At 46.7% G+C, this 22,352-nt stretch overlaps 1 protein-coding gene across 1 annotated transcript; it reads right to left on the bottom strand.

Annotated features, from left to right (window-relative positions):
• Nucleotides 1-753: 753 nt before the first annotated feature.
• On the bottom strand, nucleotides 754-19,892 carry SPEF1 (sperm flagellar 1). The gene is made up of 7 exons (XM_020795213.3): nucleotides 19,609-19,892; nucleotides 15,783-15,894; nucleotides 15,179-15,335; nucleotides 9,402-9,450; nucleotides 6,159-6,225; nucleotides 5,382-5,493; nucleotides 754-4,106 (listed from the first exon to the last, which is right to left on the bottom strand). The coding sequence occupies exons 1-7, from the start codon at nucleotides 19,718-19,720 to the stop codon at nucleotides 3,999-4,001; spliced, it is 717 nt and encodes a 238-aa protein (XP_020650872.2). The 5' UTR covers nucleotides 19,721-19,892; the 3' UTR covers nucleotides 754-3,998.
• Between the last annotated feature and the right edge of the window lie 2,460 nt (nucleotides 19,893-22,352).

Raw genomic sequence — 22,352 nt, forward strand, 5'->3', positions numbered from 1 at the left:
ACGGGCGAGCCAGGAGGTGAGGCTGAGGAGCCTAACGCCGAGGGAGGCCCGGAAAGAGAAAACAAGAAATAGGGCCTTCTCGGCGGTCGCTCCTCGCCTGTGGAATAATTTACCTCCTGGTATTCGCGGAGCTCCCTCGCTGGGCACTTTTAAGAATCTACTAAAGACCTGGATGTTTCGGCAGGCCTTCTCACCAGATTACTTCTGATTTTCTTATCTTTTATTGTTTTTACTTTTATCTGTTTTGTAATCTGTTGTTCTATTTTTATTGTATTCTTCCCTGTTGTAAGCCGCCTAGAGTAGTCCTTTGCGACTAGATAGGTGGGATATAAATAAAATAAATAAATAAATAAAATAAATAAATTAATGTAATTTTTGTGCCCTGGCCCCAGTGACACTAGAAGAATTAAGATTTTTTTTTTTTGCAGAAGTAGGGGATCGTGGGCCCAATCCTCCAATGTCCGTGGCCTGAGGAGAGGTGCTGCATGGAGCTGCTTCTATTTTATAACAAGTTTGATAGGCAGAAAGTTGCCCCTTCTTCACAAGTGCCAAGCCTGACTTGGTTCTCTCATCTGCAGTGTGACGTTAGCTGCTGGGGGGACACAATGTTGGTCTCCTCAGAGCAACTTCGGTCTGCCTGAAACGTCTTCCAGCTGGTTTCCTAGAGGCAGAGACTCTGGAGGCAAAGAGGAGGGAGAGAAACTGATGGGAGTGGGTATTTCTTTTTTTAAAAAAACAAGCACACACAAACTCTTTCTTAATATCTTTCATTTTTATGATGTGCGGTTCCATACCAAAAAGAGAGAGAGAACCTCATCAGCGTTACTCAGAGTGCTAGAAAAGACATTGCCTTGTTGCACAATCGGTAAATGTACACTACAATTTAGAGTGGGAAAAGCAAACATACTGTAAGGCCGGGAAAACTTACATCTGGAGCACAACTCCCAAAACACTCCAGTTAGTTTGGAAAGGATGATTTGAGTAGACATGATGACCAGCAAAGGTCTTGCTATTTATTTTACCCAAAAAAAAAAAGCAAAACAATATTTTGGGGTTCTCACCGCAAGGGTGAGACAGAGAAAAGAGAGGAAAGAGGAACAAAATCTCAAATGCTGAACTAAGCACTAAATAGCCCGACAACAATGAAGCCACAAGATCCCACGGGAACCTGTGCTCGGCTCTGCTTACACCAAGACCCAGCATTACCCAAATGCACCATTAGCATCGCCAGAACTGAAAAGAGATTGATTAAGAGCAACCCGTTGGCACGACGGCTCCAACGGAAGGGATCCACTCATCCATGCAATCATTTTTGAAGCCAGCAAGAGGGGAAACGTGGGCTCATTTCCCCCTGTGTCTCAAGCTTGCTCTAACACGTGGCCAGGTCCTAGGTGACACATCCTGAAACACCACAGAAAGATGGCTCTCGGTCAGGATTAATGATGGTTTTGAGCAGATATGGGAGCAGCTGCTCTCTCTCTCTCTCTCTCTCTCATGGGATGGCCCGTGATTGGCCACATCTCTTTTGTCACCAGTCCTGTATGTTATGTTTGCTTACAGGAATGCAGTAGCAGCCTTGGAGAGCCACCATCGGCAGCCCCTGGGGTGGTAGGCTATACGTCAGAGCTCAGAGCATTTAGAGCACCCCAAAAGCACCATGAGTACATGTCAACTTCACCTCATTTTTAAATGGCCCTAGATGCCTCTGCTCAAGGACTAGGGAAAGGGTCCCCTCCCAGCCACCTTCTAAAGAGCCAGGGAAGTCGGGTTTGAGTCGGGCTTACACTCCCACAATGCAGCTGCAAGGCCACTTGGAAAGGGCTCACAGAAAATCCTGAGATCCACATCAAACAGACAGAGAGTTAAGCCACATAGGAGTCAGTCACATTAACTATCCACCTGGCAACTTCAGAATCTTCCACAACAAAGCTCACGCCAAACTTTGTATGAACTCCCTATATTGTCTGTAAAGGCACAAAAGTGGGGCTTGCAATAAAAAATGTCTACACGGGTCTGCAGGACAGGAACTGTAATCTCTAAGGCAGAGTATAAAAGACTCTATAGAAATATTACACAGAGGTATACCCTGGAAGCCTCTCTAGCTGCATCTAGCAAGCCACCAGAGATCATTACAGCTCGGCTAATTCTACTACAAGTGACAATTCAAAACTTCAGCAAAGTTTGCCTCTCTTTGCAATGAAAATTAATGGACACAGAAATCTATTCTTCCACTACTTTTTATATCCCTGCATATGCTGAAATCTCATACCCTCCCCCCACACCAAAAAATTAGAAAAAAAAACTTGATGATAAATCCCAGCTGATTTTCTCCAAACTCAAGATAAAATCTTTTTCTCTAAACCTGGTCCTGATTTTAAAGGATGGAGGAGGAACAAAGGAATTACATATTGGCTTCCAATGAGCACCCTCAGCGAGACAACAGAACGGGGGTTTGGGGGGGCATCCACGGAGCACTCTTAAATGTGTTCTGCCCCAGTGTCACAGATTTCCCCGCAGAAGCTTGCGAGCTGTACCCTGAGGAAAGCACCATCCACCGGCACCATCCACAGCAGAAAAGCCAGAGGTTGAGGGATGACGGTTACATGGAAAGTGCCGAATTCTCCTCCACCCCAGTGAGATGGTCGCTGATGTACAGTATTCAGAGACAGCAGAGTCGGGATCACAGGATCCAAGCAGGGCCTGTAATGCTCCAAGAGCACGAGTCAGAAGGACTAGGAATAATTCCTCCAAAGTTAACAAGGTACAGCAACGAAGACTTCTCTTTGTTAAGATAAGGAATTGTTTGAATGTTCTTCTCAAGCAAAAAAGCAGGACTGTTATTTCAAACCCAGGCCTTGGAGGGCCACTGCAACTGAGCCATACAAGGCAACAGCAGCTGTGCTAGCTTGGCGTACATTGGCCAACAGGCCAAAGTCCACTTTGGCCCGTTGGCCTCCAAAGAGCTGTCACCACTAATGGACGCTGCTGTGGGCTGGATCTGTCCAGATGCAGAAACACCTAGGATAAATGCTGCTCAACCTCCCAACACCTCCGTACAGCTCATGAAACTCCCACGAGCATACGGGTAACGGGCCGCTCTCCTGTTTGTGGAAGTGTGCCTCTCCCACCCCCACCCCCACCATAATACAAGATCCAACGCAGCCCCTAAGTCAAAGGGAGCTCCATGTCTGCAGTCACTGGGTGCAGGCACACTCAGACCCCTTCTCCAAGCTACAGAAAGAGGAGACTGGAACCAGGTTGCCCCGTTGCTCCAAAGAGACACACATCTAGGGAGGCCCTTCCCAGAAGTACCCCTACCGGGCCCATCACAGGTGTCCAACACAGAAACCAGCCTCGTTCCTTGGAAGACAGGATTGGCCATGGTCCAAGAGGACAGACTCGCTTTCCAGCCTTCCAACCCAGCAGAGATGGCACCTGCCAACGGCTGAGCCTTAAACAGATGCTATGCCTTGCCCAAGTTGGAAGAACACTACAAGGAGCATTTTTTTCCCCTCACACTCCCTAGGCCCACGGACCACCAAGGACCACCCAGGAAAAGAAAAGCGACTCCCAATGGAGCAATTTCTCCTGGGGGGGGGTCTGCTCTGGGGAAAGCATGCACAGATGTTACGTGACGGGGCATCTGCCTGATTCTGTCCAGGGGGCCTGGAGCACCAGGGCTCCTCCTCCTCCTGGGGCCGGCTTCAGGTCTCTCCTGGATATCAGCCTCAGGTGTAGAATTCAACCAGGTTGAATTTTTTTTCTCCCTGTGTCAGAACTGGGGCTTTAGCTAAACTTGGAGAGATATGGCTTATTCTTTAAAATGAGGATCCCTTGTCAGTCTTGGTTTCAACAGCTCGGGGGCCCCACCCCAGACCTTGGAGGCATCTGCCTGCAGGGGAAGAGAGAGCTGCTTGGTGGAGGAAAAGGCCTGGCCATTTTGGCATCGTCGTCTGGGCTAGGGATTCAAAACTGGGAGAGACCTGAGTTAGACCCATTCATTTTTTCTTCTGCTCTGCCTGCTGAAGGCGCCGAGAGAGGTCATCAATCCGCACGTTCTTCAGGTGCAGGAGGTGCTCCAGCCTGCGAATTTTCATCTGGAGGATCTAAGGTAAAGAAAGGCACACTGAGCAATGATTTGCTAAGGGGCACCAGCCAGTTTGAGCTGCTCCAGGTGGAGAGGGGAAAGGGCACTGGGAAAGAAGTGAGGAACGTAAGAGTCCATCGTGGCAGGGAATCCATTACTGGTGTGTGGCAAGCAGCTTCTGATACTGCTTTGACTAATTTTGTCTCAGAGTCAGGTCAAGAGCCAGAGACGGAGGCCACATGAGCAGGGAACAGACTGTTTATGGAGCAGAATCCGACTGGAGATTAACTGCAATTGCATAAATCCTAAGGGCAGTTTGCCACTAATTAAAGAGTTGCTGGTTCCATTCTTGGTTGCACAGCAAATCAAAGGGCAGACGTGTGGCCAGGAATAAGAGCAGCAAGTTATTACTTAAGCAACTGTTTGCCCTGTGATTTACAAGGCAGTTACATTTACATCATGAATTCCTAGTAGGATTCCTGATCCTATCTTCTAAAAATGCTTCTTGGTCATGTAGCATGGCTTTCTCCCCACGTTTCTGTAGAGTCTGGCACAGTGGTGGACAAGAAGGCCAAGACTAACTCATAGTCTTGGATGAGTGTTGGGAATGCTGAACCCCGGGAATCACCTGACTTTGCCCACGTGGGGGCTAAAATATACAACTTTCTAATCCCAATGGAAGAGGGGGCCAGAATGCTCTGTATTCTGCTGGAGGCTTCTGAGAGGATTCTGGCTGACAGAAGAAGCCTTTGACCCAGAGAGGAAGAGGTGGCCCTCCAGATGCTGCTGAATGAGAACTCTTATCAGCCCTGGCAGCGTGATGATGATGATGATGATGATGATGATGATGATGATGATGATGATGATGATGATGATGATGATGATGATGATGATGATGATGATGATGATGATTGGGGGTGTAGTTCAACAGGGTCTGGAGGGCCACAAGTTCTCCCATCCCTTGCTTTGAGCAAAAGACCAGGCAGTCTTTGGAAGACTACTCACACTTACATGGGTAGAAATCCCCTAGAGATCCTGATTTTAGATTCTTATTTACCGGTAAACATTTGTGTTCTGCTCAACCTGTTCATTTCCAAAAGGCACCAGTAGTTTCCCGTCCCAAAAAAGGCCACCCTATATAAGCACCTTCCCCCAAACGGCTATCCCGGGAGGAAATAAGATGTGTCTGACACAAAGGCTGCAGGGTGACCAAACAGGGCAGAATCCAAAGGTAAGCGGGGGGGGGGAGGGAGGAACACAGCTGAGTCTCAGACAGAAGGCGTGCAGGCCTCACCTGAATCGTCTCTTGGGATACCAGTAGAGCTTGCTCCCGTTCAGCCAAGTGGAGGCGCAGATTGGCATCCGTCTGGAGAGGCATCATGTAGCCTGGCTGTCCCTTCACCCCCCTGCAGAAGGAGCAACATTCTGGAGATCGCAAACTGGTCCCAAACGGATGCCTCTCCACCTCAACCCACCAACATGGTCTGAATGCCTGTTCTTCCTCCCCAGCACCCACTATGCAGAAGCAGACCGATTCCAAACACAGACCCTCTACTTCGCTTACTAGAAGCCCCTGACAGACATCTCCTCTTCTATGCATTGGTCTGGACCAGCCTTCCAAAATCTGAGCTGACTGGGAGGTTCTGGGAGTTGCAGCCCACCTCATCTGGACAGCACGAAGCTGGGGGAGCACGGGTCTAAACCTTTTCCACAGATATTTTTCACAATGCTGGATATCATAACTGCTTTTGGTACAGAATTTCATGTATTAATTATGGCTTGCACGGAGACATGGAATTCACCCTCCCGCACCCCAGACCATGACTACAGCCACAACAGGTCACCTTCCTCCGAGGACATACATGTCGGCGACCCCAGTTCCTCTCCTGGCCCCACCACCACTATCCCTGGAGGGCTGGTTCCCAATCCATGACCCCCTGGCCTGCCATCTCAGCCGCAGCATGTTCCTGTCCAGGGAGACACTGCCTGGCACTCAAACATCTATTAGACTAATGAGCACCTGTGGGCTTTACACAGAGTAACCCATCCTGCTGCTAATTCAAAACCTTACCTTTCGGATCCAAGGGGTTCCTGGTTATTCGTCCCAGTGCTGTTGGGTTTGGACTTGGAAGTATGGACTACAAAACAACAACAACAAGAAGAAAACAGAGGAGCAACATGAAGGAGATATAAGCTGAACCTCCAATCCTACCTTTCACAACTCATAAAAAGTGAGAATTGATCAGAGATTCAGGGCCTCCTTTATCCCGAATTCTCCATTGGCTACGATTTATTTCCCCCACCAATTCAAATCTTCCTCCAGCAATGAGCAGGTGGGGTGGGGGCAATTCAAGACTATTCCAGAGGCTCTTCTGTTGTGGAAACATGGTTTGCATCCTCTATGGCCTCCCATTCTGCACTCATGTTTGAGATGGCAATGCCATCATGATGCAATTTTTAACTGGACAATTCGCACAGTGGCTATTTCTTCCGGATGTCACCCCTCTCTGGGGAGTCTTGAGCTATAACCTGTAAGAAGCTTTAGTTAGTGTCAAAAACCCAAAAAGCTCCGCCTTCATCTCTGGGACTGGAGACTGGCCTGGAGTGAAAAGCTTCCACAGCTTTGCAGGTGAGCTATGAGATAGACAGAGAGCATTGGGTGCAAATGCTTTCTACTTCCTGGACAAGGGTCACAGAGAGAGAGAGAGAGAGAGATTGAGAACTTAGTTTAAAGCAAAACGTTATGGAAGAATTTAGAAACCACCCCAAAAGCAATGAGATTCAGCTAGAGCTCAATCCACACACACACAAAAATAGTGAAATAAGTAAAGTTCACAACTTGTCTTTAGTTTTGTTGGGTGTTAAGATACAAAAGGGCTGCCTCAACGCTCCCATGTTTTGCAAACAGAAGAGGGAGGGTGATCTCTGTGTGTAAAATCTTTTCTTTGCTTCTTGCTTCAGCCATCCATTTTTGCTTTAAACTGGAAGTTTCTCTCTGTGTCCCCCTCTCAGGAATATCCCTGATTATGAGATGCAGGAATACCGTGGCATTATTGCTGGGAAGAGAAAGTCTGTCTTTACTCAACAATTTAATGGAAAGGACATCTGCCTTTAGTCAACATAATGGATGAGACTTTATAAAACTTAACTCTGCAAAACCAAACAGAGCAACAAAAAACCACAAATTCACTGCACAAAGTAGACTAACTTCTAGTTGAATCTCTCAGGAAGCCACTTCCATTTAGACAGGAAGGGGAGTTGTTCTTTAAGTTTGTCTCTTAAAGAGAAAAGTTCTATATACACCAAGCTGTTACTCATAAATCTCGGGTGGGGGGAGGAGGAAGATGGTGGCAATGCTATTTAGAGTTTCCCCCAGCAAACCTATTCCAGGATCACACACATTCCACCAAGAATGGAAGTCTTTACCCAGAGAAAGTAGAAAACCACATTTTTCTCTACATAATGGAGACCTCCAATTTCAAACCTCCACTGCCTTGTGGCTATATCCACTGATGGAAAAGGATTCAGGAGTTAACCTAGAGGCAAAATCCGGAGCTGGAGTCCCGAAGGCAGTTCGTTTCGTTCTGACAACTCCTGCGATGTTACTGGAACCAGTTGTATTGGCTCTTGCCTTTCCATTGGACCATTTCAGCAACGTGGAGAGGGGGGATCTGCTGCTTGGGTAACAGCCTATCCTCCTTATTACCTTACCCGGGCTTCATGCTCTGGAGAGGACACTCCTCGATTCAGAGCATGTTACCACAGTCTCTCAAGACTGAAGGATGCCTATGATGAATGGAGACCACTCATTGTCTGTCCGTTTGGGTCAAATGCACAAGTGGAGAGCAAATGCTCTCAAAGGGTGGCAGGGCTAAACAGCAGAGCTGCAGCATCAATGAAAAACAACCACAGCCCAGAAAAAGGTTGCAACAGAGAACAGAAAGCACGGTATTGGCTGCTCGTTTCCTTGTGGAAAGATAACATGGAAACCTGCCATCAGGCATTAGGGTATCGTAGCGACAGCCGCCACAAGACATCACAGGGCTCCACCTTCCCCTCCGGTGGCCGGAACAGGCTTGGGTTCTGGCTACAGAATCTTTCAACAATTAAAACATGGGAGGAGGCGGTAGGCTGAGCAGTTTGGGCTGCCCCATCTCAAAGAGAGCATCAATGTTCTGAAGAAAAGCACCTTCATTATGGCAAACATTGGGAACGTTTTAGCTTAGAAAAGAGGATGGGGCGTCTCAATGCGAAAACACAGTGCAAAATTCTGAACAGTGTGGAGAGAAACTGAGCAGTGAGATGGTTGGGAGAACCAGGAGGAACCCTGATCTCACTTGACTTGATAACTTGTGGTTTGGAGGAAGAAAGAGGATTCGCCCTCTGCCCGCTGTAGAAACCACTGCCCCATAAGGTGACCTAGGTCACAAGATGAAATGGCTTTAAAAACGGGTTAGAGAAACTGATGAAGTTTATGCTGTTATCTGCTTTGCAAACTCCTCCAGGAGGCTTTTTGGCTGAACGACAGACTACAAACGCACATTAGATTAGGCATCCTTCAGTCTCGAGAGACGATAGTAACGTGCTCTGTATCGAGGACTTGGAACAGCATCTAGTGTTGCTGAGAAGGCCAATTCGAGAGGGACCATCCCTTCCACGCTGAAGACAAATACAATCTGTCCCCTGTCCAGCTCCCTGATTTGGCTGGTTTCGGGACTGCCTCTTTGCCTCGGCCTGCTGGACAAGGGTCTCTTCAAATTGGGAGAGGCCATGATGCAACGCCTGCCTCCAGACTGAACGCTCAGAGGTCAAGGTTTCCCATCTGTTGAGGTCCATTCCTAAGGGCTTCAGATCCCGTTTGCAGATCTCCTTGTATCACAGCTGTGGTCTCCCTCTGGGGTGATTTCCCTGCACTCATTCTCCATACAGGAGATCTTTTGGAATCCAACCATCAGCCATTCTCACAAACGCACAACATAAATAAAAAACATAATGGAAGAGAAGGTGGATAGTTGTTGTGGGTTTTTTGGGCTCTTTGGCCGTGTTCTGAAGGTGGATAGTTATACAGTTAATAGTCATTCACTTTATGGCGGCTAAATTGCTCCCACCGCCATTCACAGTCAGAGGCAGTATTCCTTCTGAAAAGCAGAAAAGCCTAGAACCAAGATCGGAGCCTAGCATTCCTCTCCTGTTCATGATTTTCTGAGAGGGCCGTTGCTCTGTTCAGCACTGGGCATCGAGACATCCAGACCATGAACCCAGGACCCATCCCACTGCAGGGGAACTCCCAAAACATTCTGCTTGCTGGGCCTACCTGTATCCAAGTAGTTGCTCTCTTCCAGGGTTGAGCGCATTCCCAGCTCCTGTGTTGAGGGTTACATAAGAAAGTGTGTTTATATGTCAGACGGAACTGCTTTGTTACTCTTGACTACTCACTTCTTCCATGGAAAGTGCTCCCCCTTGTGCTTAATGCCACTAGACTGTCATCGCTGGCCTCAGAAAAGCCACCCGTGCCCTGCTTGGTTGCTGATTTGCTTCGGAGCAGGCACTCAGGTGGGTAGGAGACACTGGAACGGTGGCAGCCTTTTGGCAGGGCAGGCGTTCTGCTGAGGCAGGGACGAGGGGAGAACAACAAGGGAAACTGGCTTGGTAGCCTGGCAAGCCATTGAGAAGCAAGTCCCCCCATAGACAGGGGGCCACCATAGACTAGCATACTTGCCGAGCTGGAAGGGACCCCAAGCATCATAGAGTCCAACCACCCAATGAAGAAGGAAATGCACAGCCAAAGCATCACTTGCAGGTGGCCCTCTGCCATCCATTTAGAAAGGCTCAATGAAGGAGGGAGAACCCACCACCCTCCAAGGCAATCCTTTTCACTGTCAAACACCTCTTACTGCCAAGACGTTCTTTCCAGCATTTGGGCAAAATTTCCCCTGTTACAACTTGAAGCCATTACTTGGGATTGTACCATCAGCCTCTTCAGGAGACTTGGAAACAAACTTCATTTTTATTTGCTCTAGCAAAAAAAAAGAAAAAAGAAAAAGAAAAAAGAAAAAAACCCCAGCATGTAAGCACATCTACGGTCCCTCAGAATTCCCATGCTTTCTGCATGGAACCTGGGGATCTCAAAAGTCTCTCTTGGAGGGTGGGGACAAACTGGAAAGGGTTGACAGTGGAGGAGGGAAAGCCAGAAAGTACCTCTCCATAGCAAAGTGCAGCTGAAGAGACCAAAGGAAAGCCAACTTAGGACTGCCAGATCAGGTTTTCAAAAGCAGGGGTCTTTCAAAAGCAGCTAACTCCGGGGACCTGAATTCTGAAGAGATGCCTCCCATCTGTGTTCAGGCTGACAATGAGAGAGCTGGAACACACTCCATACTTACAATGCATACACACGTGCACACACAAACACAAACATACAGCCATCCCAAGACCTCCTGCATTGAAAGCTTTCCTGATCAATGGCCAGTAAATCTCTGCTTGACTCAAAGGCAGGCAAAAAGTACTGTGGAGTCAGATTGCTGAGATCCCAGAATTCCCCAGCCAGTTTGGCCACCAGCCAGGCTTGCTGGGGGATTCTGGGAATCAAAATCTAAAATTCTTCTGAAGAAATGTGCATCTGATGGTTGCCATAGGTTTTCCGGGCTGTTTGGCCGTGTTCTGAAGGTTGTTCTTCCTAACATTTCGCCAGTCTCTGTGGCCGGCATCTTCAGAGGACAGCACTCCTTTCATTCATTCATTCATGAGCACAGAGTGCTATCCTCTGAAGATGCCAGCCACAGAGACTGGCCAAACATCAGGAAGAACAACCTTCAGAACACGGCCAAAGAGCCCGAAAAACCCACAACAACCATCGGATCCCCGCCATGAAAGCCTTTGAGAATACAAATGTGCATCTGACACATTGGGCTGCAGTCTGTGAAGGCTTATAACAGATAACACTTGCTAAAGGTGTTAGCAGGATTCTTTGCTGTTCGTAATTGGGGGGGGGAGAGAGAGAGACTTTCGCAGTTCGATCACATCTCCTGCGTCCCTGGGTTATCTTGTCCCCATTTCCCCAGCTATCGCCAGCAACAGACATGGAAAACTTCAGCACTCAGGACAGCTCCCAGGCTCTACCTGGAGGTGACCTGACTTTAGCCAGGATGGATGAAACTGAACCTGAGCCACACGGTCCAGGAGTAAAGCCAAAGGGCAGAGTTGGGAAATTCCTTTATTCAGTCAGCACAGTATCAGGGACCAAGTGGTGGAGAGGTCTCCAGAATTCTTCATCAGGCTGGGCATTACAAAACTTGGCATGGAGGGAAAAGCAGGATCATCTTTAAAAATCATTGTGGACAGAAGCCCTACGTATGGGGTCTCCAGCTGCTTAAGTCCCCAAAGAAAGACTGCCAGAGTGAAGGCTCAGCTCAGATGACCTTGAGGGATGCAGACGCAAGTAGACATGGTCTAGAGGGGCGGGGTAAAAATCAAATAAAGAAATAAATAAAATTGCCCACCTCCATCGCTGTAGATAAAGGGGCTGCAGGCATTGAGCGAGCCCTCCTTTGCACAGTCCTGGAAGAATCCCTGACCCTTTAAGAGCTTGGAAGATGGGGTAACATTTCCTTAGCACTGCAGTACAGAATGGGAGAAGTCACCTTTGCTCCTGCATGGCTGAAAGGTCAAAGACCCTCTCCTTACAGTAATAAGGACAACCCTTGCTTTTGAGCCCCACTTTTTGCCCTCTGCAACAGTCTTGTTCTAAACACAGAGAAGGGAGGGGTCACACAAGGTAACAGGCCCATAATGAGGACTTGCTTGGGGAAAAATATTTATTTGAATGAAATCTATTCATGCAAATTATGAAAAATTTGAATTTAAATAGATGTCTTCATTATTCACATATGTGACTTTTTAAAAAATGTATTTATGGGGGGGGTCATTTTTCACTGCATCTTCCATCTTGTTCACCACCATTCTTTGACAAAAATAGAAGGTTGTTGTGATAGAAAACAGGGCGACTAGAACCCTGCTAGTGGTCACATATCTTCCCTCTATGGAAGCTGGCCCTTTCAGATTCTACAAGCCACAGTATCCTGAAATCAACATGGTAGCTGAAATCCTGTTGTGCAGCTCTGCGTGCACAATGGCAAGGATATCATCACTGGGGGGGGGGGGAATTGCCACTCATTAGAGGCAATTTTCAGATGCATGTGACTCGTATGCAATGTGAAGAAGTCACATGCTCCCGTCAATGACCAAAGGTAGCCTCAATCAGTAGCAACCCAGCGGGCTTTTGGCATTATACTGGTGTGTTGCTGCTACCATTTAGAACAACAGACGATCCTTTTAAGTGGTGGGGTAGTTGAAGGCTAAGTAAGGTCTGGCAATTCTAACCCCGCTCTGGGTGCATGGCTTTCATTCAGGCTGAGCAGAAGGAGCCAAGCAGACTTCCAGGCAGGCAAAAGAAGAGAGGCGAAAGAGAAATGGAACCTGGGGCAACGGAGTCGGAAAGGAGCAGAGGCTGCAGGAGCCTACAGGGGTTGGTGGACGGCCCTGAAAAGAAGCAGAAGGAAGACAGAGGGAGGGAAGCATGAAAAAAAGTTCCAGCAACTTGTGGGCCCGTGTGGGTGCCTTTTCCTTAAAAAGGGCACGGGTACACACCCCACTCCACCTAAATCCTGGAGCAGCTTTTACTGTTGTGGATCTAATGCTGGCTTGACCTCAAGCCCATGAGGTTGTTCTAACTCTTCTTGATCATTCCTCTTCAATTAGTTCTGGATTATAGTGGTGCCTCAACTTATGAACTTAATTGGTTCCGGAACTCCGGTCATAACTCGAAATGGTTGCAGGTCAGAGCACCATTTCCCATAGGAATGCCTTGAAATGCAATTACTGTAATCCATTCCGGCCCAAGAAAAAAATCATCAAACCCTCCTCCCAAAAAACACTGCCAGACCCATTGGAAATGCGATTAATCCGTCTGCAAGACCCATTGGAAATGGGGGGAAAACCCAAAAAACAAACCCTGCAAGACCTATCATAGCATAGAAACATAATCCCACCACCCAGCCCAAAACCACGCTGCAAAACCCACCCAGAACAGTTTTTTAAAAGCAGAAAGCAGCACCTTACCTTACCAGGCAGTCCGAAGCCTCCTCCGATCGCACACTCTCTAATCACTGGGGCGAAAGAGCTACACGGAAGCAGCCTCTTCACCACCAACGCTTAGCAATTTGAATTTCCCGCCTTCCCCCCCCCCGCCTTTTTTGTTGTTGTTGAAACTCGAAGCTCCAGCCACAAGTCAAAACAAAATTTTGCAGCCGGAGCTGGTCGTAACCCGAAATGGTCGTATGTCAGGACGTTCGTAAGTCAAGGCACCCCTGTATTCTCCAGTCTACAGGAAGGGGCTCACATCTGAAAATATATGCTATAGAAAAGTACCTCCCTGAACAAAGAAGACGAAACTTTGAGGGAAAAGGTTCTAGATGAGCCTTCTTCCTAAGAAGACATCTTTCAACATGGAAGGCATTGTTGGTCATGATCACCTGGGCTAACATTTGCAGACTGAAACCACTTCTAAAGGGAAGCTTCTTGTACATTTTTGCATTGCAGCTAATTCTGATCCTAATTTCTATAAACTTCACCTTTATAATCTTTGCGTATACAGCTTGCAACTGAAGTAGCATTTCGCAAATCTGATAAAGTAGCAAACATTGCCTCCCAAAGCTTGTACTACAATAAAATTTGCGAGTCTTTATCACAAGAGTCTTTGTCGCTTTTGCAGCTGGAAGAAAAAAGCACCGAGGCACGTTGACCACTGGCACTCTTGGCTTGCAGGGGTGATAGAAGCTGGGTAGTTGGGTCCCCTGCCCCCTTGTAGAAGGAAGGATGATGACCCCTTGCTGAACACAGCCACCTAGGTCTCAACCTTGTTCTCTGCAATTCACACATCCAAAATGCAGTCGATTCCTCCTTGCCAAATGTGGCTCCTGGCCACTTCGGGGCATCAGCAGATGGATGAAGTAAATTTACTGGGGATACTTCAACACTCAATAAATAGCCTGGATCAGTTCTGCAAACCAAACTGCTAACTGACAGGGATGACTCTGTGCAGACAGCTCTTAGTTCAATCGGGTGGATCAGCGTCTAGTCCATTTCAACTGGACTTTCCAAACAAAGAACCAAATCATTTTAAGACAGAAACAAGGAACAATTGTTAGAGTTTCCTTCTTTGGATACTGATTCCAGAATTTTAATGATGATAAATATGACAGGCAGGCACAGCATACGTATCAAGCATGATGAACACTATTAACTGAATAGGGGTTGGTATTGTCTGTTTTGTGGCGGAAACCCATAGCTTTAGTATTAATGAAATGTTTGAGTTCTTACAATGTATTGTTGCAATCTCATATTGATCTGCATTTCTGGTGTTCTTTGGTGTTGTAAGCTGTTTTGAGCATGCAGCATGGAAAGCAGCATATAAATTATAATGGAAGACAGCGATGGTGGAGGTGCTGTCTGGATTGAGCCTTTAGCAAAGGGCTTTTGATGCTCAGCAGAAGGGTGCTGCCTCTTAGCCTCAGTTCACTTTGGGAAAGAGGGACGGTAGGAACCTTTTGCAAGGCCTGCTTGTGCTGCGGAACAAAGAAATACCACCCATCCCAAACCCTGGAGACACAGAGGTCTATAAACCGAAGAAGAAGAAGAAGAAGAAGAAGAAGAAGAAGAAGAAGAAGAAGAAGAAGAAGAAGAAGAAGAAGAAGAAGAAGAAGAAGAAGAAAGAAAGAAAGAAAGAAAGAAAGAAAGAAAGAAAGAAAGAAAGAAAGAAAGAAAGAAAGAAAGAAAGAAAGAAAGAAAGAAAGAAAGAAAGAAAGAAAGAAAGAAACCAAGATTTTTAGATTTGCTTCAACAGCCTGAAGGGGCCAATCCAAAGCTTTTCAGACACAACTCCTGGAATTCACCACAACACACTGGTAACATGCTGATAATGATCAGCACAATCAGTGGCTTTTCCCAGGTGGTAGAATGACCACGAACACTCCAACCCGCTGGTCTAAAGGTAGCCAGACAAGTTCCTTTTTAAAAGCTCTGCTCTTTTCTGCTGACCTGATAGGAGTTGGAGGACATCTTAGCCTGCTTTTGCTTCTCCTCAATTTTCTGCCGCAAAGGAATCAAGACCAGCTCCACCACCCCAGGAGTGCACTGGGCAATCTTCCGGACAATGTCTTCTGGGATAGAGAAGTTCAGTTTGCTCAGCACTCTCCTAGAAAAAGATTAAGGCCTGTAAGAAAAGTGCTCTGCCCAGGCAAGCTGGTACCGCCACAGAGCCCTCCCTGCACACTGAGGCCTTTGGATTGGTGCCCTTTGGGGGACAGGGCCCGGGAGCTTAGCATGCTGACTTCCAGGACTTTGATTCCTGGCCATGAATGGTTATCTATAGAGAGCTTATATAAAGTTTGGGGGATATTTTAACATGTACGGGATAAATTTGCTCAATTCTGGAGCAGAAAAGGATGAAATCCACACAGAGGTCCCCAAAGGAATATGTTTTTCACTATCTACATTCACCTAGCAGTTGCGAGATCCAGTAATTATTTGTTACTCTCCCAACCCTGGCAATTAAAATCCTAGCTAGAAAAACCGTCCTACTAGATGTTTTGTCTGTTAATTTACCAACGCTGAATTCCAAATCCCAGCCAAGGATACTGACCTGTTGAGGTGCCCCCAGTTGGAGAGCTTCTGCTGAGTAGAATTAGCTGGTGCATAATTGTGCATTTCCACCATTTTTGGAAAGTAAAACTTCACCACTTCAGCCACCAGAACTGGACAAAAAACAAAAGATGGGAGTGGGTGCAGTGACCGGCATTCACGAATCCCCCCCCCCCCGCCCACTCACCTTGCTCCTCCTACCATATTTGCCATAGTTTAAGTGGGGAGCAGAATCCTTGGGGCCACCCCATTCCCAAATTAAAAAGTAGAACAAGGGAGGCTTTTCAGTTAAAACAAAAACAGAAACACCCATTTTTAACAACAGAAATGTGCCTCATATTAAAGGGCCAACACAGAACTGCTTTATTTATATTAACATAAGTAAGTCCTCTGTTTAATTTCTGTTATTGCATGTTGCTACCCAAAACATTATTGTACTCCTTTATGGTGACTTTCATTATTTTCATTGTTATTTGTAGCCCATTAATATCTTGTAGAGAAATAAGGATTCATGTATATGCATAGTCTTTTTTTTTTTTTTTTTTTTTACTGTAATGGTTCAATGTGTTGGACAGCAGCTTCACAAGCGCCTCCCTTTCTCTGGGGCGGTGCTGTGTTGTTGTGCAGTTCCCACAGAGAAGATTTTTGCCCAAGCCGTTTCGGCTTCCTGCCCTGCAAGTCACAGTTGCCACCACCAGATATGGCCTCTGTGGTCTGTGAGCAGAACAGAAAGCTGAACCGTGGGGGCAGAGCCTAATCCCTGGATGTCTCCTGCTGGGCCACCACCATATATAACAGATGCAGTCCTCTAAGTCATAAAATAAAAGCTTCTGTTTTAATTCAAAAATTCCATTTTCCACATCTCTGAAAAAAATACCAGGGCCCACACTTTGTTTACTCTTTTCGTAAAACATTGAGTAATTTTACATGATTTGTCTGCCATTTGTTTGCCTCCCTTTTGCTGTCTGCATTTAGTTGCTTTAGTGTTTTCTTTTCTTTCTTTCTTTTTTTTTTTTTTGGCATGGCTTTATAAACAACCAAGTCCATATCACTTGGGTGATGTATTAAGTCCCACCCGTAGAAAAAGATTAGATCTTTGTCATTCAGTCCTGTGATTCATATTTTCTGTGTTATAGATTGAGACAGAGCAGAGGCAGAAATTGCCAGGAATATAAACAGCAGGAAGATAAGAGGGTTTTAAAAAGAAGGAAGACAGGATTGAAGAAGAGTCTTGGGGATTCAGTGGGTACATGCTGAACTGGCTAGAGGGCAGAGGTACTGAAAAAGGCAAAGACAGAAGGAAGAGAATGAAACAGTGCTCGATCCATCAATTTCTTTACTAGGCATAAGGCACTGTTGCCTTAAGTGGCTTCTCCCTACTGCTCAACCAGGAAGGCCAGTCTGAATAAAATTGTCTTGCATAGTCACTGCCTCTATTGCGAATGCACTAAATAGGAGCTCTTTCTTGGAGTATAGGAATCAACCTTATGCCAGGTCAGTGGCTGATATGATCTGCTCTGGGAAAGACCTCCGCAGTGGGAAAATGGCTATTCTAAACTACACCGATCCCTTTCGGACAGTGGTCATGCCAGAGCTCAAACCCTCTTCTTGATTTTGGATGATGAGCCCAGTGGCTTCCTCTGGCTTGCAAATATTTTTCTGAAGTGAGCCTATTCGGCTGGGGTAGAAAAAACTCTTTCCAGAGGAAAAAAACTGCATTCAGTTCTCAGGCGCACATCACTTTTTCTCAGCATTACTTCGAATAACAAGAACCTTAGTACTCTATGTGTAGCATACACAAGGAGTGTATTTAGGTTCAACCAGGTAAACAAGGGTGCACAAAATGATTCCTGCTATCTAGGCCACAACTCCTACGCTGAGGTGCCCTCGATGTACCTGAAACATAACAGCTATTCAAAGCAGACGAGCAGGCAATAACGTCTCTTTGTGGTTGGAGATCAGCAGGAAGATCTTAATAATTTAAGGTCACCAATTTGTTCTTTAGGTTTTTAAACTATTTTCTATATTTATATCCATCTTTTCATCTAAGGGCCTCAGTGTGGCCTATGTGGTGTTCCTCTTTCCTTTTTTTAATCTTTATAACAGTCCTTTATAACAGGCTGGGATAAGAAAAAGTCAGTAGCCCAAGGCCACTCAGGAGTCTTCATGACAAAATGAGGATTTGACCCTAGGTATAGCCCAATACTGTTTTTTGTTTTTGTTTGCTATTTTTGGCTTTCACAACACAATCCCATGTACTCCCATAACCCTTACGGACATATCTGTTGGCCCCGATTACCAGCGCTGCTGGGTGAATGACACTCTTATGGCTATCCTGGAAACCATGGAGTAGGTGGGAGGATCTGCCTAGAGCAGACAAAACATTCCCCACTCCTTTTATTATTGTTGTTGTTGCTGCTGCTGTTGTATCATTTCCAATGCAGAGATGAGGACCTGTTTGGTAAGTCACACGAGCGGTTGCTCACACATATACACCAGGTGGCAGTATGTGCACGCTCGAACACACACAGAAAGGACTAATGCACCTACATAATTTTCATCCATTACTGCATGCCCATTGTAGGAAAATTACTCCCCTCTTGATTTATTATTGGCACTTTTAACATGGGCTGTATTTTGCATGGAAACAATGGAAGGTTTCAGCAATGATGACCTTTCTATCCTAAAATCCAGCCCAGAGGAGAAAGTAACCAAGAAAGTAGACCAATTGAAAAAAGTTAATTTTTGGACTACAACTCCCAGAATCCACCCACAGAGCCTGTTTCTGGGAATTTCTGTGGATTTTTTAAAAACTTTCCCAAGATCTCTTTCCTTCAAGAAAGAGGGATAGCTCAGCAGTTGAGGTCTCTGGCTGTGGAGTCAGAGGTTGGACGTTCCATTGCTCCACTCTGCCTCCTGGATGGCCTGGACTCCAGGATAGGGTCCCTTCCAACTCTGCAGTTCTAAGGTGATTATGATGGTGTGAAACATCCAAATTAGGGTTCAGTAATTTAGCTGGCTGGATTGCTCAGTGGTTGAGGTCTCTGGCTGCTGAGGTTGTGAGTTCGATTCCGCCCTGGGCCTTCTTGACAGGGGCTGGACTTGATGATCCACAGGGTCCCTTCCAGTTCTACCATTCTAAGATTAAAACTGCTGGATAGCTGAGGGGCTTAAGTCTCTGGCTGTGAGACCAGACATTCAGAGTTCATTTCCCTGCTGTGCCACCTTGTCAGGGGCTGGACTCAATGATCCAGAGCTGGTTTGTTCCAGTTCTAAGATGGTGGTGGTGATAATGATGAACAATAGCTAAAGGTGTGAAAAAGAGGAGTTCTGCCTCTTTGTCAGGGGGATTCAGCTTCCCTTCTGGAGGCAAATGGTGATACTTAGAAAGTGCCTTTGATGGCTGCCTTCCATGTGTCTGCTTAAGCGTGTGTGCACATGCACATACACATGCATGGAAAATGCAACCCTGGGCCCACACTCAAAGTTTCCCCTAGCCCTCCCCAAAGGCCAACTGCTGTTCCTACAAGCCTGACTTAAATGATTTAAAAACAAAATTGCTCCAAGAGTTATAATAACCTTTTGGTTAAATCATTTTTTTAAAAAAAAGTTTTTAAAAACCCATTTAAATTTACAGTTTCACTTCTTACCTCAGCCCTCCCCCCAAAAAAAATTGGGTAGGGCTCCTTTTTTGGACTACAGTTCCCAGAATCCCCCAGCCAGCTGGCTGGGGGATTCTGGGAACTGTAGTCCAATAAAGCCTCTTTTCCAGGCAGTGCACCCCCTCCACTTTTTCCTCCTCCTCCCCCCCCTTCCCATCCGCCCACCTCCATCACTGAAGTCGCGGGCGATGTTCCTCTTGGGGCGGGAGAGCGGGATGGCGTCCACCCAGCTGTAGAGGTCGTTGAGGGTCTCCTCGTCCAGCTCCCCGTGGGCCATGAGGCCGGTTGAGGGGAAGGGGGCTAGGGTCGACCGCCGACCTCCCCCTTGGCTTGGCTGTGCCCCGTTTCCTACTCGCCCCGAGCTTGCACAACCCCTCCGCCACCCTCCCGGCCGGCCAGACTGGGCGCCGCCATTTTGTTTGCGTCCGTAGCCATGGCAACGGCCGCCTCTCCCCAAGCACGACGGGAGCGATCGCTCTGGCCCTCCCGGGCAATCCAGGCCGCGCGGGGACGGTTGCTAGGCAATAGAAGCATCTCGCCCGGCCCTTAGCAACCGAGGCCCAGGGAGAGGCGCGGGTTCCTTCTCCAGGCTGTAAGGGGCCCCACAGCCCTTTGGGGAGGGGGGCAACATGGTTTGCCCCCAGGCCCAAAGTGGCGTTGTGGTAGGTGGGCCTCCGTGAAGGTCTCAGCAGGAAAGGCTGTCCACAGACAGGCACAAAATAATTTTAAAAAATTAACTACCCTCCTGACGAACTGCAGAAATCAGCACATCCACAGGAGCGTCTGGCGGATGCTTTATCTGGTCAAAACCACCAAGGCATCTCTTCTGCAAAGGGTTCCCCTTTTCGCTGTTCCATCTGTATGCAGAACACAGGGTTACAGAAAGGCAGACTGGCTTCAGAGTCAGGAGGAGTGAAAATGGGTGGAAGAAACATCAGTCATTGAGGACTGGCAGACGACGACACCATCCGAGGGGCAGAAAGCGGTGAGGACGGCAAACGATGGCTGAAGAAAAGTGCCAAAACAGGATGGCAGTTAAACATTAAGAAAACAAAAATCATGGCCCTGGCCATCAAGAAATTGAAATAGTGAAAGATTTTTGTCCAGCTTCAATCCAAATGGGGGCTGCCAGCCAAGAAATCAGAAGAAGACCAAGACTTGGAAGGGCAGCCATGAAGAAACTGGAAAAGATCATCAAGTGTAAGGATTTGTCCCTGGAAATTAGGACCAAAATAATCCACACTATTGGGTTTTTAGTCATCAGTATAAGCTCAGTAAATAAATAATCATGTACGGGCATGAAGGCTGGACAGTAAAGATACCTGACAGGAATAAAACTGATTTGTTTCAAAGGTGGTGCTGGAGGAGAGGACACTGCGGACATCCGCAACAGCCAGAGAGACCCAACAAGGGGGTCCTAGATCAAATCGAGCCCGAATTATCTCTGGAGTCAAAAAAATGTTGAAACTGAACCAGTCCTACTTTGGGCACTGAAGGCAGGGTTGTCTGGAAAAGCCCATAATGCTGGGAAAGGGGGAAGGCAGCAGGAAAAGAGGAAGACCAAATACAAGATGGGCTGACTCCCTAAAGGAAGCCACAAGTTAGAGTTTGCAAGAACTGAGCAAAACTGTTGAGGGTCTTTTGGAAATCACTCATTTTTCACACAGACCCCATAAACAGGAGGCAACTTGACCACTCATTAAATGTGCAATGGCACGGAGATTAATGTTGTCACCTGCTTAGGTCTGCAGAACAAAGCTGTGTAAAAATGAGCCAGCTGGAAAGTTGGCAACCTTAGCAATTATGGTTTCTGGAAGCTTTTCCGGTCTCCCCTATGCAGGGCTTTTGTCCCTTCAGTAACTGCAATCCAGGCAGAAGGCTGTTAAAATGGCTGTTAATATCCATCTTTCTTTCATAAATTCATTGAACATTTTCAGTTCTGCTAAGCACTCTGTAAAGAATGAAACAGGTTTCCTCTGAGGACAGCTTACAGCAGGGGTGGGCGATTAATTTCTATAGGGGGGCCACATGAAAAATCTGAACTGTGTTTGGGGGCCGAACCAACTTTACTTAAAAATAAAATGAAACAGTGATGTTATGTTTGTTTTTATTTTAAACTTGTTAATCTTCACAAATATTAAAGAGGTTTTTTGCAGTATGCTAAAGATAAGCAACTGATCAACTTTAGACAAAAATCTATAAATGATTTTGATGTTCAAAACTGTCCGCAGGCCAGACAGGAGTGGCTCGCAGGCCGTATGTGGCCCCAGGGCCGCACTTTGCCCAGGTCTGGCTTACAGAAAGAGTAGAAAGGAAGCACAGACAAATAGGGGAGGGAAGAGAAACATTTACCTGATTAACCTTTTCCTAAGCCATGATTTGTGAAAGTTGGACTTGTTGAATTTCTGCCTCCCAGCTCTTTAAAAGCACGGGGCTGCTTGCCCCCCCCCCAAAAGGTCATAAGTTTATTTATGCTACTTGCTGAGCGAGAAACTTCATTGTGCAAATTACTGCCAGTAGGTGCCATTACACGAGTACCATTCCAGTCCTCTTCTTCCAGTTTGCAAAATACTGCACACCTCCAAGAAAACCAGAATGCTGTGCAAGTGGGAAAGGCATGCACACGCTTCTGGTTGCAAAATCCTGTTGAGAAAGAAAAGCATTACTGGTGTTGCACCACAGACAGGGGAGGTCTCTAGGTCCTGGGAACAGAATATTTATGAATCCTAGTCCAGAACACCACCAGATGGCTGTCGAGGCCTCTTTAAAATACATAAGCATGGATTGCCAATGTAGGGCCAGAAGACTTATCACAGAGAGTCTGGACAACACTGTTATCACACCTTGGCTACTGTTTTCAGGGCTTCTGTGGCTTTAAGAGCAACCATCATGCAGGTGTTCAACAGATG

Source organism: Pogona vitticeps, chromosome 5 (assembly GCF_051106095.1).
Source record: "Pogona vitticeps strain Pit_001003342236 chromosome 5, PviZW2.1, whole genome shotgun sequence".
NCBI lineage: Eukaryota > Metazoa > Chordata > Lepidosauria > Squamata > Agamidae > Pogona > Pogona vitticeps.

What these genes read in the sequence shown, in the direction of transcription:
- SPEF1 (XM_020795213.3), bottom strand. Translation starts at nt 19,720, where the DNA reads ATGGCCCACGGGGAGCTGGACGAGGAGACCCTCAACGACCTCTACAGC. An exon ending in AACTGGGGGCACCTCAACAG is followed by an intron (nt 15,336 to 15,782) that starts GTCAGTATCCTT and finishes ATCTTTTTCTAG; the next exon opens with GAGAGTGCTGAGCAAACTGA. An exon ending in TGTCCTCCAACTCCTATCAG is followed by an intron (nt 9,451 to 15,178) that starts GTCAGCAGAAAA and finishes CCCTCAACACAG; the next exon opens with GAGCTGGGAATGCGCTCAAC.